Source organism: Triticum urartu, chromosome 6 (genome assembly GCF_003073215.2).
Source record: "Triticum urartu cultivar G1812 chromosome 6, Tu2.1, whole genome shotgun sequence".
NCBI lineage: Eukaryota > Viridiplantae > Streptophyta > Magnoliopsida > Poales > Poaceae > Triticum > Triticum urartu.
Window position 1 is genome coordinate 69485926 of NC_053027.1, and position 14787 is coordinate 69500712.

The 14787-nt window shown below is 47.0% G+C and overlaps 1 protein-coding gene and 1 pseudogene across 1 annotated transcript; both read left to right on the forward strand.

Moving 5' to 3' along the window:
* Positions 1 to 4618: 4618 nt before the first annotated feature.
* On the forward strand, positions 4619 to 9146 carry LOC125516565 (annotated as a pseudogene).
* Positions 9147 to 10677: 1531 nt separating this feature from the next.
* On the forward strand, positions 10678 to 13152 carry LOC125516067 (tyrosine N-monooxygenase-like). The gene is made up of 2 exons (XM_048681554.1): positions 10678 to 12010; positions 12370 to 13152. Exons 1-2 carry the CDS (start codon positions 11036 to 11038, stop codon positions 13003 to 13005), a joined length of 1611 nt encoding a protein of 536 aa, XP_048537511.1. The 5' UTR covers positions 10678 to 11035; the 3' UTR covers positions 13006 to 13152.
* Positions 13153 to 14787: the final 1635 nt, after the last annotated feature.

The following is a 14787-nucleotide window of genomic DNA, read 5'->3' on the forward strand; positions in this document are numbered from 1 at the left end:
GCTTTTTCAAATTCCCCCGAGGCAACCTTCCATTGCAACCCGATTCCAGCGGGCTATGCTCGCGTCTTGGTTGATGAGGTGAAGGACCAATATTCGGGGCTAGAGCTTGACATTCCTGGAGGTGATGAGGAGCACACACTCGGAGATGCCAATCATCGTATCATCCTATGGAGAAAGGATTGCATCATTTTTCGAAGGCCACCGACACCGCGTCACCCGACTCCTCGTCGAAGTCCGCCACCGAGTCAGCAGACTCCCGCTCCTCCAAGTCCACCAATGCGTGAGGCCACTCCTCCTCCTCCAAGTCCGACATAGCGTCAGACGTCCACTCCTCCTCCAAGTCCGGCACAACCTCAGGCCACTCCTCCTCCAAGTCCGGCACAGCTTCAGGCCACTCCTCCTCGTCCAACTCAGCCCCGTCAGCCGTCTCCGCCACCTCAGCAATCGCAGAAGAGACACCCCGCAGCTATGGTGCATAGCGGTACCAGTCGAGGTCATAGTACAGGAAGTACAGGCGGAGGCAAGCGATATAAATATGGTCCAAACCTCACTACTCCTCTTCCTGTGAGGGCTTACGACAGGACCGAGGAGCAAACCAATGCCATAGTGCGGGCAGAAGTCGACGCCCATTTTGGACCGAAACCTCCACCGCCGCCAAGGGAGAAAGTGCCTATGGAAGTAGTTGACCACTTCATTCGTATGGCTCAACCACCAGCTCCTAAGCCTGTTGACACAGACTATGAGCGCCACATCAGGAAGTTACATCGACAACGTCTACAGAAGGAGGCGAGCTCGAGCTCGAGCAAACAACAAGCAGCTGTCGAAAAATGCGGGAAAACCGTTGCCCAGCTGGGAGAACAGGCGGCGCAATCGACCCCCCCCCCCCCGCTTGTTGTGCCGACAACACGTGACAGTACGTGCACCCAATATTATTGTGGCCAAATAGTTTACGTTCCCGAGGTGGGCGATGTGGTAATAACCCAGGAGCATATAATGCAGGCTGAAGAACTCAAGATCGCTGTTGGACAACTCCTCAAGATTGAGGACATGCCTGTGATTACAGAGGAGGAAATAAAACGGAAATATGTCCAGGGCCAACCTTTGGTCAAGCTAGAAGATGTCAAGAAGCTCCCAACGAGAATGTATGAATTGCATCAATAGTACATGGACATTACCAAGAGATCCGATCGAGAGTCCCTCATGGTGTATGTCAAGAAGGATCAATACTACCATGAGAAAGCTGTGGCCGTTGAGTATTTTGAACTGTTTCAGTTATACAATCAAGATGCACTCGACAAATCTATCGTCAGTTGCTATTGTCTGTAAGTGATTTTTTCTGTAATTTAAGTCTCAAGCTAGCTGTAGTGATCCTTTTGATCAATCATTACCTGTAATTATCCTCACTATATTATTTTCTGTGGTATTATGTAGGATGAAGATGTATGAAATGAGAAAAGGTGGACGCTATGGCATTGGGTTCATTAACCCAAACACCGTTAATCAATACACATGGAAAATGAGCAAGTATTATGAAAAGCATGTAGAGGACAGCATGCTAGAGTTCTTGAAGCACCTCAAATACAATGAAGATATACTACTTCCTTACAACTTCGAGTGAGTCACACTTTCTTGTACTACAAATTCTCTGTTTTTGCCTACTAGCTAGCTACATGTTTTTGCTTACATATGCCCGCTTAATTAAGACATGCAAACGTGTGTGCATGTAGATTTCACTGGATCTTGTGTATCATTAAAGTTGACGCCGGAACAGTTGAAATACTGGACTCGCTACTCAAAGCAAATAGTGACTACAACATCTTGTATGGGATAGTCAACAGGTAATTTCAATCATTATTAACTATATATCTCGGCCTATTTAGTTCGTCATTTCATGATATGAACTATTTAATAACCCCTTTATTCATTTTCTTTGTCGGCGGGCAGGGCTTGGGCAAGGTTCATCAGCGTCACGGAAGGCGAGTGGAAACCACAGCTGAAATGGTTTCGATCCAAGGTAAGTAATTAAGTAGTACTAGCTAGCTAGCTAGCTGCCATCTCTTTAATTATCATGCTTGATTAATTATTATCTGATCAAATTAAATTCCATTCTCGTAATAAAGGCCCTGAAGCAGGCGCAGGGGACTAATCTGTGTGCATACTGCGTTTGCGAGAACATTCGCATGATGGCGTCCGAAAGGAGCAGATCTCAAAGACAGGAATGGGTACGCTTGTCAGAACACTATTCACAATTTTTACACCATTATCGATATCTAGTCACACAACTAATACACATGCATATTGATCTCCTTCTTAACAGTTCAAAGAGGTGCGGGACAAGCTCCTAGAAATGGAGCGCGTAGAAGCACTTCAAGAGGAAATAGCGGGATTTTTGCTCGACCAGGTCATAAATCCGAAGGGAGAATACTATTACCCGCTACCGCCCGCATCGAACATGTCATGAACCACTTCCAATTGTCATCATGCTCCGAAGGCACCAATTAGGCTAATGCCACTGGCTCCGAAGGCAACATGGATATGTAGGAGAAATTGTATATAGTTATACATGTGTGTATGTGTAAATTAATATGGTGGTTTGTGAGACATTGATGATATATATATATGATTGGTTCTACTAGAAATTCTATTTATATATATATGCATAACGTGTACAATGTGTAGTACCGTAAAATACCAGCAAACGAAAAAGAATTAAAATGGAAAACACAAAATTAAATGAAAAAGAAATCATAAAACAAAAAATCCCCCAAATATTTTAGTACCGGTTGGTGTTACCAACCGGTACTAAAGGGCTCCCGGCCCCCGGAGCTGGCTCGTGCCACGTGGTTGCCCTTTAGCACCGGTTCGTGCTGAACCGGTACTAAAGGGGGGGGCCTTTAGTGCCGAAATGTTAGTGCCGGTTCCGAAACCGGCACTAAAGGGCCTTACGAACCGGTGCTATTGCCCTGTTCTGCACTAGTGTATGCAAAGAGTATGATCAATGTGTTACTTGCCTTGCTAACGATCGGCAAAACCTACAGACTCGTAGTAGCACGCTTCGCACTCCGGGAATTCTATCACAAACAAACAATAACATACATAAGCAATCAATCAAATATGCACGGTTAAGACTCAAATAAGACGATTTAACCAGAAAGATCAACTGAAGAACTCCAGTTTGCAAAAAGAATCAAATCAAACGAAGCAACGAAACTCAAAACTGCGAAAGAAACAAGATCCGATTACTAATCTAGACTAAAGTCAAATTTTACAGTACCAAAATCTTGTTCAAGTTGGTTAAACAGAAAGACGGCTTCGAGACGAAGATCTAGGCGCTTGAATCACCTGATTGTGATAAACGAGCGAAAAGATAAACAAAAACGAAAATCAGGGCAGAAATCGCGATCGAAAATAATCGCGGAAAACCCCTGGAAAAAGAAAAACTGACGAACAGGCTAACGAAAGAACGTTCGCTGTCTGCGGCTAACGGGTGAACGGCGTTCGTTAAAACGAACGTACGGACGAACGTCCACTAAATTACTAAACCTAGAAAAAAATTAAAACCGATCTAAAATAAAATAACCGAGGGTTTCTAAAAAAACATATGGTTTTCTAAAAAAAACCGGCGGCTACCTCGGGACGCGTGGCGACGGCGGGCAACTCCGGCGAGGCGGCGGGCGGGGTCGACGGCGGCGGGCGGCGGGGTTGGGACGTCGCGGCGCGGCGGCGGCGCGGGTTACGGTTAGGGTTTCGGCGGCGGGGCTAGTGGTGGGTTGCGGGGTCGGGGCGCGGCTTATATGGCTCGGGGCGGCGGGAGTCCGGGTCGCCCATGGCCCGTAAGTCGGTTCGAACTTCTTTTTTGAAAAATATTCTAATGCATAGAAAAACAAAGAAAATAAATACTAAACAGACTCCAACAATCCCGAAATAAATTTTCCCCATCCTCTAAAAATATGCCGACAAGGTGAACATTTATTTGGGCCTATAATGCAATTTTGAAAAACGCGTATTTTTCCTAATTCGAATAAAATAGCAATAAAATCCAAATAAAATTATTTATTTGATTTTAATATTTTTCCTCCAATATTTCATCTATTTTGGAGAAGTCATATTATCTCCTCTCATATATTTTAAATTTGAAATATTTTCGGAGAGAAAAATCATTAAAACCAAAATGATCCTTGTTTCAATATTTGATAAAATTCAAATATGAAAATCATGAAATCCCCAACTCTCTTCGCGGGTCCTTGAGTTGCTTAGAATTTCGTGGATCGCAAACGAAAATGCAATAAAATATGATATGCATAAGTGACCTATGTATAACATTCCAAATTGAAAATTTGGAATGTTACAACACCATTGGTAAGAAACTTTAGCGTATCTCCGCCAAGTGTTCTACGGCATAAGTGCTGAGAACTGGGCTGTTAAGCAGTACCATCAAATGGGCTTTCTCTGCCAATTCTCCGGGTGCAGCCATTTGCGTGCCAGCAAGGACCGGCTTACCTTTCAGCCTTCCCTCGTGGCGAGAGAGGGGCAAACCTATAGGTCTTTGTTTCATGTATTCAGTGCAAAACTCAACCACTTCCTCCGTGGTATAACCTTGTAGGATGCTTGCCTCTGGATGGTTTCGGTTCCGACAAAAGCGCTTCAGTATTCCCATGAACCGCTCGAAGGGATACATGTTGCGAAGAAACACGGGACCACAATACTTTATCTCGTCGACAAGGTGCACATTGAGATGCGCAAGGTGCTCACCTCTGAGATCATCTGCCCCTCCCGTCACAAGTGGCTCCACAACAAGCGCGCCGATGAAGCTGACAACTTGACGCGCTACATCTACAACCTCATTGCCGGGGGGTTGTCATCTTCGACGTCGGGACTAGCCAACGTCAATGTCAGGCATGTCGCGCGGCATTACTGCGGCAACGTCATCCGCCGGCTTGTCATCGGCCAACGGTACTTCGGGGAGCCTCAGCCGGACGGCGGGCCGGGGCCGATGGAGGTGGAGCACATGGACGCTTCCTTCGCCCTCCTAGGGTTCACCTTCGCGTTCTGCGTCAGCGACTACCTCTCGTGTCTACTTGGCCTAGATCTCGACGGCCACGAGAAAATTATTAAGGAGGCCAACACAAAAGTGGATAGACTGCACGACATGGTCATCGAAGAGCGTTGGAGGCAGTGGAACAGCGGCGAGAGGCAGGACGGGGTCCAGGACTTCCTTGACGATCACATCATGCTCGCCGACGGTGACAGCAAGCCGTTGCTCAGCATCGATGAGGTCAAAGCACAGTCCAAGGTAAGCAAAATATTAATTAATAAGAAATTTTAAGATGGTTCAAGGGCCTAGATTGAATTTAGTGATCAATTGCCTCATAGTCCTAAAAGGTACTAATACGTCATCCATGAGAAAAGGTAATAGCTCACACTATTACATACTAGATCTTATACCGTATTTCACAGGTGTTAGAAAATGGAAACAATAGAATAAGAAATTATGAATTAATAGTTTAAACATACCATTATTGTAATTTTCTACCATTTTGATGTGATTTCAACTTAAATTGTATTTAAATTTCTAATTATTCAATGTAATCTCTCTTTATGCAAACGTATAAATTGTAATAACTTACATTTATCTCCATGGAATACATGCAGGGCATAATATTAGCGGCCATAGATAACCCGTCAAACGCAGTGGAGTGGTCGCTGGCGGAGATGGTGACCAACCCATAATTTCTGGCCAAGGCGGTGGAGGAGGTGGACCGGGTGGTCGGTCACGAGCGACTGATGCAAGAGTCGGACATCATGCAGCTCAACTATCTCAAGGCATGCATACGTGAGGCATTTCGCCTCCACCCAATCGCTCCCTTCAACCTGCCGCACGTCGCGATTGCCGACACCATTGTTGCAGGCTACCACGTGCCCAAGGGTAGCAACGTCATCCTCAGCCGGCTAGCCCTGGGCCGGAACCCCACCGTCTGGGATGAACCGCTCCGCTTCAAGCCGGAGCGCCATATGGGAGACAACATCAATGTGGTGCTTACTGAGAGCGAATTGCGGTTCATCTCCTTCAGCACCGGACGACGGGGATGCATCGCGGCATCACTAGGAACAACCATGAGTGTCATGCTCTTTGGCAGGCTCCCGCATGGCTTCACCTGGACCAAACCGGCTGGGGTGTCGACCATGAATCTCAGCGAGTCCAAGCACGACCTCTTCATAGAGAAGCCGTTAGTGCCACATGCTGAGCCACGTCTTCCAGTGCACCTCTACCCTCTCATGCATTGTTGAGCAAATAACGAGCTATGAATCACCGATATGGCGAGTATGCTAGCTATTTTTTGATGAATCTATATTTACTAATAAAGGAAGGAAATATTCTTTTTTTCATCCCGCTTTGTTTCGTTCCACTTCGATTGATTTTCACATATGCTAGCTATTTTGGTTTTGTCTGTTTCACGTACGAGCGAGCCGGTTTCTTTCATGCGCCGCTGGATCGTCCTAGGCTTGTCCAAAGCATTGGAGCATTACGTGATAGGCAAAAAACCACCCATCTAGTATTAATTTTGAACAAATAGATATTAAATATATACATGATGATGCTCTTTATATCACCAAGGAAATAAAGACATGATTAAACTTGCAAACTCATGCTGATGTGCATGGTGCATAATAAAAGGACTCGTGGGCTAAATCATTATAATTTACACCAAAGGCGAGAAGCAGATGAGTGGGGTAGACCGAGGAGGCATTTAAGGACGAGGAGGAACTCGCAATTTCCACACTTAGCGCATACGAACAGCTCGTCGCCACACTCACGAAACATGAAATCATGGGTGATGACACGCCGAGGTGTCCACCAAAGCCCTTGCCACCAGGGAGCTACCTCTCTCTCTAGGGATCTTTTATTTCTTGCAATTAATTTTGGTGATAAAGACTAATATTTGTCCCGCGTTGCAACACACAGGAATATGTTCTAGTAAATCAAAAGGAAAAAAGAAAACTATAATAAAAATCAAAAATAAAAACCTCAAGGAAAAAAACCCAACAAAAAGCCCAAGAAATACAGGAATGGAATCAAACCATGGAAGAAAAAACCAAAAAATCAGCACAACAAAAGACGAACCAAATACAACGAAAGCAAAAAAATAAAAAGGGAGCAACTAGTCGACGAGGGCTCCTTCGGGAGCCTCACAACGATCAGCGCCACTTGGCGCGCTCTCAGCCTCCTCGCCACGTGTCGCGCTCAAGACGCTCCCTTAGTATTTTAATTTTTTTTGCATGCGTTTTTGGCTTTTTAAATGTTTTTTGTGGTTTTTTTACGTTTTGGTTTACCACAGCTTTTAGGCCAAAAAAATCAAAATTGCGCGAAAAAGCGTGTTTTTTTCTTCGGCGAGAGGCACGGTTTTGCTTCCGCGAGAGGCACGGTTTTGCTCCCACGAGAGGCACGGTTGTGCTCCCGCGAGAGGCACGGTTGTGCTTTTGTGAGAGGCACAGTTTTGCTTCCACGAGAGGCACGGTTGTGCTTTTGTGAGAGGCACGGCCGTGCCTCTCGAAAACGAAAAAAACATGTTTTTTATTTATTTTTTTTCCTTCCGCGAGAGGCACGATTTTGCTTCCGCAAGAGACACGGTTGTGATTCTGCGAGAGGCACGGCCGTGCCTCTTTAGAAAAGGAAAAATGCATTTTTTGTTTTTTCCTTCTGTGAGAGGCATGGTTTTACTTCCGCGAGAGGCACGGTTGTGATTCCACTAGAGGCACGACCATGCCTCTTTCGAAAAGGGAAAAAAACCATGCTCCTAGTTCGGTTTTTACATCCAATTTTTTCATGAAAAAAAGTTTGTTAAAACCTATCAACATGGTATCTAGTTTTTAAGATCTCGACACGAGGAATCGAATGGTGAAAATGTTTCGAGATTTGGACACATGGTTTAAGAGATAAAATGTTTTGAATAAACGGATCTACGAAAAAAAGAGAAAACTCACATGTTGTGACAAATGATGCGTGCCAGTTGTCACAACCTGACACGATAAACTAAATTGCCATTAATGATAGAGATAGGGCAAGTATCATGTCTTTATGTTCCTTCCATGTTCATGCTTCTTTTTTGGTGTTTCAAGTGCTAACTTGTTCTTTTGTTTGTAGGTCACTATTGCATAAAACTTATTTCAAGGAGAAGAGAAGAAGACCAAGAAAGGGAAGGTCAAGAAAGGGATATCATTTGTGTTGGCCCATTGCTACAATGTGTTGAAGGATGAAGAGAAATGGAAGCCCCATGATGACCAAGAGGAGGGCAAGAAAAGCAAGGCAACTATCAATTTGGATGATGATGAGGAGGAGGAGGCATCAAGTGATGGCGGCAAGAGAAGCCCTACACCAAACTCGGTTGCGTACTCCAAACCAAAGAGACCAAATGGAGGCAAGAAGAAGAAGAAGAAGAAGAAGAAGAAGAAGAAGAAGAAGAAGAGAGGAGGTGATGATTTAAAGAATGCTATGGAAGCTATTGTGAAGGCACAATAGGAAGCAAACGAGGTGAAGATGATGACAAGGAGCCAAGATGCGGAGGGTGGCTGCCGAGGAGAGGAGGGTGGCTGCCGAGGAGAGGAAGGTGGCATTGGAGGAGAAGAAATTGGCCATGGAGGAGCGATCTAGATTATTGAAATGGGAGAAGCACTTGTTCTTCATGGACACATCTAAACTCGATGATAGGCAAAAGGAGTACGTCATTCTTTCCCCTGAAGAAGTCTTAGTCCAAAAAAGAGACATGGCCATGGAAGGCATGGGAGCTACCAATGGGAGGCATGGGTGGCTTCGGAGCTACCATGGGAGGCATGGGAGCACCTATGTGAGGCATGGGTGGCTTCGGAGCTACCATGGGCGGTTGGGAGGCATGGGTGTCTTCGGAGCTACCATGGGAGGCATGGGTGGCTTCAGAGCTACCATAGAAGGCATGAGTTTTGGGTCTCTCGTGTGAGGCATGGGAGCAACTCCGGGTGACATAGGTGGACGCATGTCTTCCTGTGTGCCTCACATACCTTCTCATTATCCCGTTGGAGATCTTACGAACACCATCCGAGCTCCGGATGACGATGCGACGCTCGAAAATGAAGAGGAGGAGGAAGAATCGTTTTCGGATGAGGAGGAATAATCAGAGGGAGAAGAGGACGATGATGAGTGATGTGGCATGATTGTTGATGTGCCATTTGTTTGTGCAAACTTTTATTTGTCATGAACTTGGTTGGGTGATTTTGAACTATGCCGTGTAAGTGAACTATGCTATGTCTTTGTTTTGCACATTTGTTTAATGTTTGAAACATCACCATATTGTCAAATGTACATGTGAAAATCATATTTGCAAGCGTCGGCTGCTCGTGCGCTCTGTAAATTAGCGCGCCTTCTGAAGCTGCTCGCGCGTGCCATATTTTACTGCGGCTGCTGGAGCCAGCGCCCTACTTCACGCAAAAAACACTATTTTGACGTTGTAAAAAAGTTTTTGCGCGTCGTGCGGTTGCGCACCTGTTAGAGATGCTCTTAGAATCGTGTTTTTTACGGCGCCTATGTGATGCCCTATTTTGCAAGAACTTGGTGTTGCGGTCGCCCCTCTGGCCGCTGCATCACTTCTTCCCTGTCGTAGAGCTCATGCAGGTCTTTTTCAAGCCACACCGAACCGAAATCAGTACGTACGTGCCGAGTTCTGCATGTGCTTGGACACATCTTTTAACCTGCTACAAGGAGGCCCATGAGCCCACTGTTCCTTGCGTCGTGCATGCATGTTCCATGCATGATGTAGCAGCGGGATCCTATACAGCACGTAGGTCGCTGCTAGCAACATAGCATGCAACCCCCCCTCCCCTGGCCGGGCTCCCCATTCAGCGTATCTGCCGGTCCGTTTGCGGTTTATTTTGCCACCGGTTTTCAGAAAGTTCCGGAACATTTCCAGAACCGTTTTTTTATGTCTTCTATACTGTTTTTTCGTTTTTCTTTTCTTTTCTTTTCTTTTGAATTTGGTTAACCTTTTTTAATTCCGTCGGCATTTATCATGTCGTGAACATTTTTTTCAAATCATCAACAATTTTTGAATTCACCAACATTTCACAAGTTGTAACTATATTGAAATCCTAAATTAGCCTTACAATGGAAAACAATTTAAAAAAAAGCAAAAAAAATAGATGCTTCCGCTTTCCCTACCCACACATGGGCCAGCCCATGAGTCGGCGCGGGGGAGCGGGGGTTACGCGCTACGTCTTTCGCCGGCGCGTACAGCGCTAAATGGGATGTCTCGGTGTAGCATCTCATTGAATCCTGGATGCATGGTCCGACCATCTCTTCAAACCGAAAGCTGCCCATATGGTCCATCATCCTGGCGTCTGAAATACTTTTGGAAAGACAATTATGGTTAGTTTTCGGATGAGTACTCTCGATAATCTACAAATAGGAGATGTTTTATTGTATTTTGATTACTTTTGGATAGACAATCATTACTATTAATATCATCCTTCGTATCTAGATAAAGTAAGACAATCTATAAATAGAAGATTTTTTATTCTGTTTTGTTAAGTTTGGATAGACAATTATTATTAGTATTAGCCTTCGTATCTAGATAAATATAAGGCAATCTATAAATAGAAGTTTTTTATTCTGTTTTGACTACGTTTGGATAAACAATTATTATTATTAGTATCATCCTTCGTATCTAAATAAATATAAGACAATCTACAAACAGAAGAATTTTCATTCTGTAGACAATTATTATTATTAGTTCAGGATAAATACATTTGAAATGCCATGTGATAAATGTGGTAAACGATCGATCCACACATGAGGAATATATCTAGACATGTTTTAGTGTTAGATACGTAAATACCTTCGTATTTAATAAGTCTAAGCCAATTTTTTGGGACGGAGGTAACATATAAAGAGGGGTCTTGCCCTCATGGGCAGAGCAGCACGGAGAGCAAAGTTGGCTTCCCTACGCAACGATAACAAGGGTAGCTACCTCGCAAACCTGTGTGCACTCTGCAAGCAGCAGTCTCCAAAATGCTGGCTTGCTGCTGCTTTGTTGTGTCCCAGTTGCTCATCGTAATAACACTCATATACCTTGTCATTACCAAGAGCAAGGTCCGCTGTGACACGTGCTCATCAGCGACGGTGCCGCTTCCACTTCCGCCGGGGCCATGTCCGTGGCCAGTGGTGGGTAACCTGCCTGAGATGGTGGTCAACAAGCCGGCATTCCGTTGGATCCATCGCGTGATGAAGGATATGGGCACCGACATCGCCTGCTTCCGCCTCGGCGGCGTCCACGTCGTCCCGATCACATGTCCCAAGATCGCAAGGGAGGTGCTCAAGAAGCAGGACAAAAACTTCTCGTCCCGCCCACTCACCTTCGCCTCCGGCGTCATCAGCAGCGGGTACAAGGACGCCGTGCTCTCGCCGTTCGGTGACCAGTGGATGAAGATGCGCAAGGTGCTCACCTATGAGATCATCTGCCCCTCCCGTCACAAGTGGCTCCACGACAAGCGCGCCGATGAAGCTGACAACTTGACGCGCTACATCTACAACCTCACCGCCGGGGGGTTGTCATCTTCAACGTCGGGACTAGCCAACGTCAATGTCAGGCACGTCGCACGGCATTACTGCGGCAACATCATCCGTCGGCTTGTCTTTGGCCAACGGTACTTCGGGGAGCCTCAGCCGGACGGCGGGCCGGGGCCAATGGAGGTGGAGCACATGGACGCTTCCTTCGCCCTCCTAGGGTTCACCTTCGCGTTCTGCGTCAGCGACTACCTCCCGTGTCTACTTGGCCTAGATCTCGATGGCCACGAGAAAATTATTAAGGAGGCAAACACAAAAGTGGATAGACTGCACGACGTGGTCATCGAAGAGCGTTGGAGGCAGTGGAACAGCGGCGAGAGGCAGGACGGGGTCCAGGACTTCCTTGACGTTCTCATCACGCTCGCCGACGGTGACGGCAAGCCGTTGCTCAGCATCGATGAGGTCAAAGCACAGTCGAAGGTAAGCAAAATATTAATTAATGAGAAATTTTAAGATGGTTCAAGGGCCTAGATTGAATTTAGTGACCAATTGCCTCATAGTCCTACAAGGTACTAATACGTCATCCATGAGAAAAGGTAATAGCTCACACTATTAAATACTAGATATTATACCGTATTTTGCAGGTGTTAGAAAATGGAAACAATAGACTAAGAAATTATGAATTAATAGTTTAAACATACCATTATTGTAATTTTCTACCATTTTGATGTGATTTCAACTTAAATTTTATTTAAATTTCCAATTATTCAATGTAATCTCTCTTTATGCAAAGGTATAAATTGTAATAACTTACATTTATCTCCATGGAGTGCATGCAGGGCATAATATTAGCGGTCATTGATAACCCGTCAAACGCAGTGGAGTGGGCACTGGCGGAGATGGTGAACAACCCAGAATTGCTGGCCAAGGCGGTGGAGGAAATGGACCGGGTGGTCGGTCATGAGCGACTGGTGCAAGAGTCGGACATCATGCAGCTCAACTATCTCAAGGCATGCATACGTGAGGCATTCCGCCTCCACCCAATCGCTCCCTTCAACCTGCCGCACGTCGCGATTGCTGACACCATTGTTGCGGGCTACCACGTGCCCAAGGGTAGCAACGTCATCCTCAGCAGGCTGGCCCTGGGCCGGAACCCCACCGTCTGGGATGAACCGCTCCGCTTCAAGCCGGAGCGCCATATGGGAGACAACATCAATGTGGTGCTTACTGAGAGCGAATTGCGGTTCATCTCCTTCAGCACCGGACGACGGGGATGCATCGCGGCATCACTAGGAACAACCATGAGTGTCATGCTCTTTGGCAGGCTCGTGCATGGCTTCACCTGGACCAAACCGGCTGGGGTGTCGGCCATCAATCTCAGCGAGTCCAAGCACGACCTCTTCATAGAGAAGCCGCTAGTGCTACATGCTGAGCCACGTCTTCCAGTGCACCTCTACCCTCTCATGCATTGTTGAGCAAATAACGAGCTATGAATCACCGATATGGCGAGTATGCTAGCTATTTCTTTTATGAATCTATATTTACTAATAAAGGAAGGAAATATTCTTTTTTTCATCCCGCTTTGTTTCGTTCCACTTCGATTGATTTTCACATATGCTAGCTATTTTGGTTTTGTCTGTTTCACGTACGAGCGAGCATGTTTCTTTCATGCGCCGCGGGATCGTCCTAGGCTTGTCCAAAGCATTGGAACATTACGTGATAGGCAAACAATCACCCATCTAGTATTAATTTTGGACAAATAGAGATTAAATGTATATAAGATGATGCTCTTTATATCACCAACGAAGGATGAAAGTAGGTCGGCGCATATAGAGCAACTCCATTTGAGTTGTTTCTTCCGGCCCAAGTCCCAGGCGGGGCAGCATAGAAGATGAGGGTTTTTTTTTTTGAGGTGAGAAGATGAGAAGTCCGGTTGAAAACAGACAGATGGGCCGGCCTGTGCGTTTGGTCGAGTATCACAATGAGAGACGTATTCATTAGATGGGCAGCTAAACAGAAGCACGAGCCCACTTCATCATCATAAAATAAAATAAACTCGGCCGTCTTTCTTCGTCGCGAGCAGCCGCGACGTGAGATGACCCGGGCGCCATGGCCGACCCCTCGCTCCGTCCGTGACGGAGCTCCACGCTGTCCTCACTGCCTCCGGCCGCCTCCTCAACCAGCCCTCCGCCGCGCACCTCCCCAACTCCCTCGCCAGCTGCATTTCCCCCGGCGACCCGCTCCACCTCCGCTACGCGCTCAGCCTGTTCGACCGAATGCCCTGCTCCACCTTCCTCTTCGACACCACGCTCCGCGCTTGCTTCCGCGCCTCCTCGGGACCTGAGCACCCGTTCCTCCTCTACCGGCGTATGCGCCGCGGGGGCGTGCCCCCCGACGCCTTCACGTTCCACTTCCTCTTCCTGTGCCGGATGCTGCACGCCGCGTGCTTCCGTACCATGCTTCCCTCTGCCGGGCCCTGGATCCCGAGCGCCATTGCCGAGGTCCTGGCTCGCCTGCTCCATCACCGCTGGGACCTTAGCTCCCTCGTGCGCCGCAGGGACCCCTACATGCCGCCGCAGACCGCACCACTCCGTCGCCCGCGCTTCCCCTCTTCCCCGAGCTCCCCCGAGAGGCCCTGCCGCCGAGCCACACCTCGCTGTACTGCAGGGATCATGCCACAGCACCTCCCCTCCCCAAAGTTTGTGCGCCACTATGCAGACTCCTTCCCCACCGCCGGCCAACTGCCGCCGCGTACCTGTCGAGCAAAGTGCTCGAGCAAATTCCCCTACTAGTGGCAGAATCTTCAGTTCCAGTTGTTGGCTAACTAACGGCCACTTAATCTAGTGCAAGCAGCACCATTTAAAAGTAGGTTGCGGCCTTTCCCCCATCTGAACTTTTTTTAATTGCAACTATGTAATTTGGTTGTGCCTAGCAGCAAGAAAAAGAAGAGAAGGAGTAATGACTGAGCGGTGGCGATGCAATGCGACGAGCAGAAGGTTAGCTGGAGCCTGCAGGCTGCAGGCATGGGCGCCGAGCTGCTAATACTTTGGGGTGGCTCGTAATGTACTTGGCCGAATGCTACTACTGGTACAAATGATCAAATGGAGAAATAAAGTGGGGCAAAAGATCCAATTTATTTGATGGGAACTCCTAGTCAGCGCCTTCAGCCGCGGCTGGATGGGCCGGCCCACAATGGCGCGGCGAGGAAAAAGGCGGCCCAAAAACCTGCAATCGATCGGGATCGATCTTGCGCCCTC

Bases quoted from the DNA above. Each gene is read 5' to 3' on its own strand.
- LOC125516067 (XM_048681554.1), top strand. From the start codon at position 11,036: ATGCTGGCTTGCTGCTGCTTTGTTGTGTCCCAGTTGCTCATCGTAATA. The intron at 12,011-12,369 runs GTAAGCAAAATA...GAGTGCATGCAG, and splicing joins AGGTCAAAGCACAGTCGAAG to GGCATAATATTAGCGGTCAT.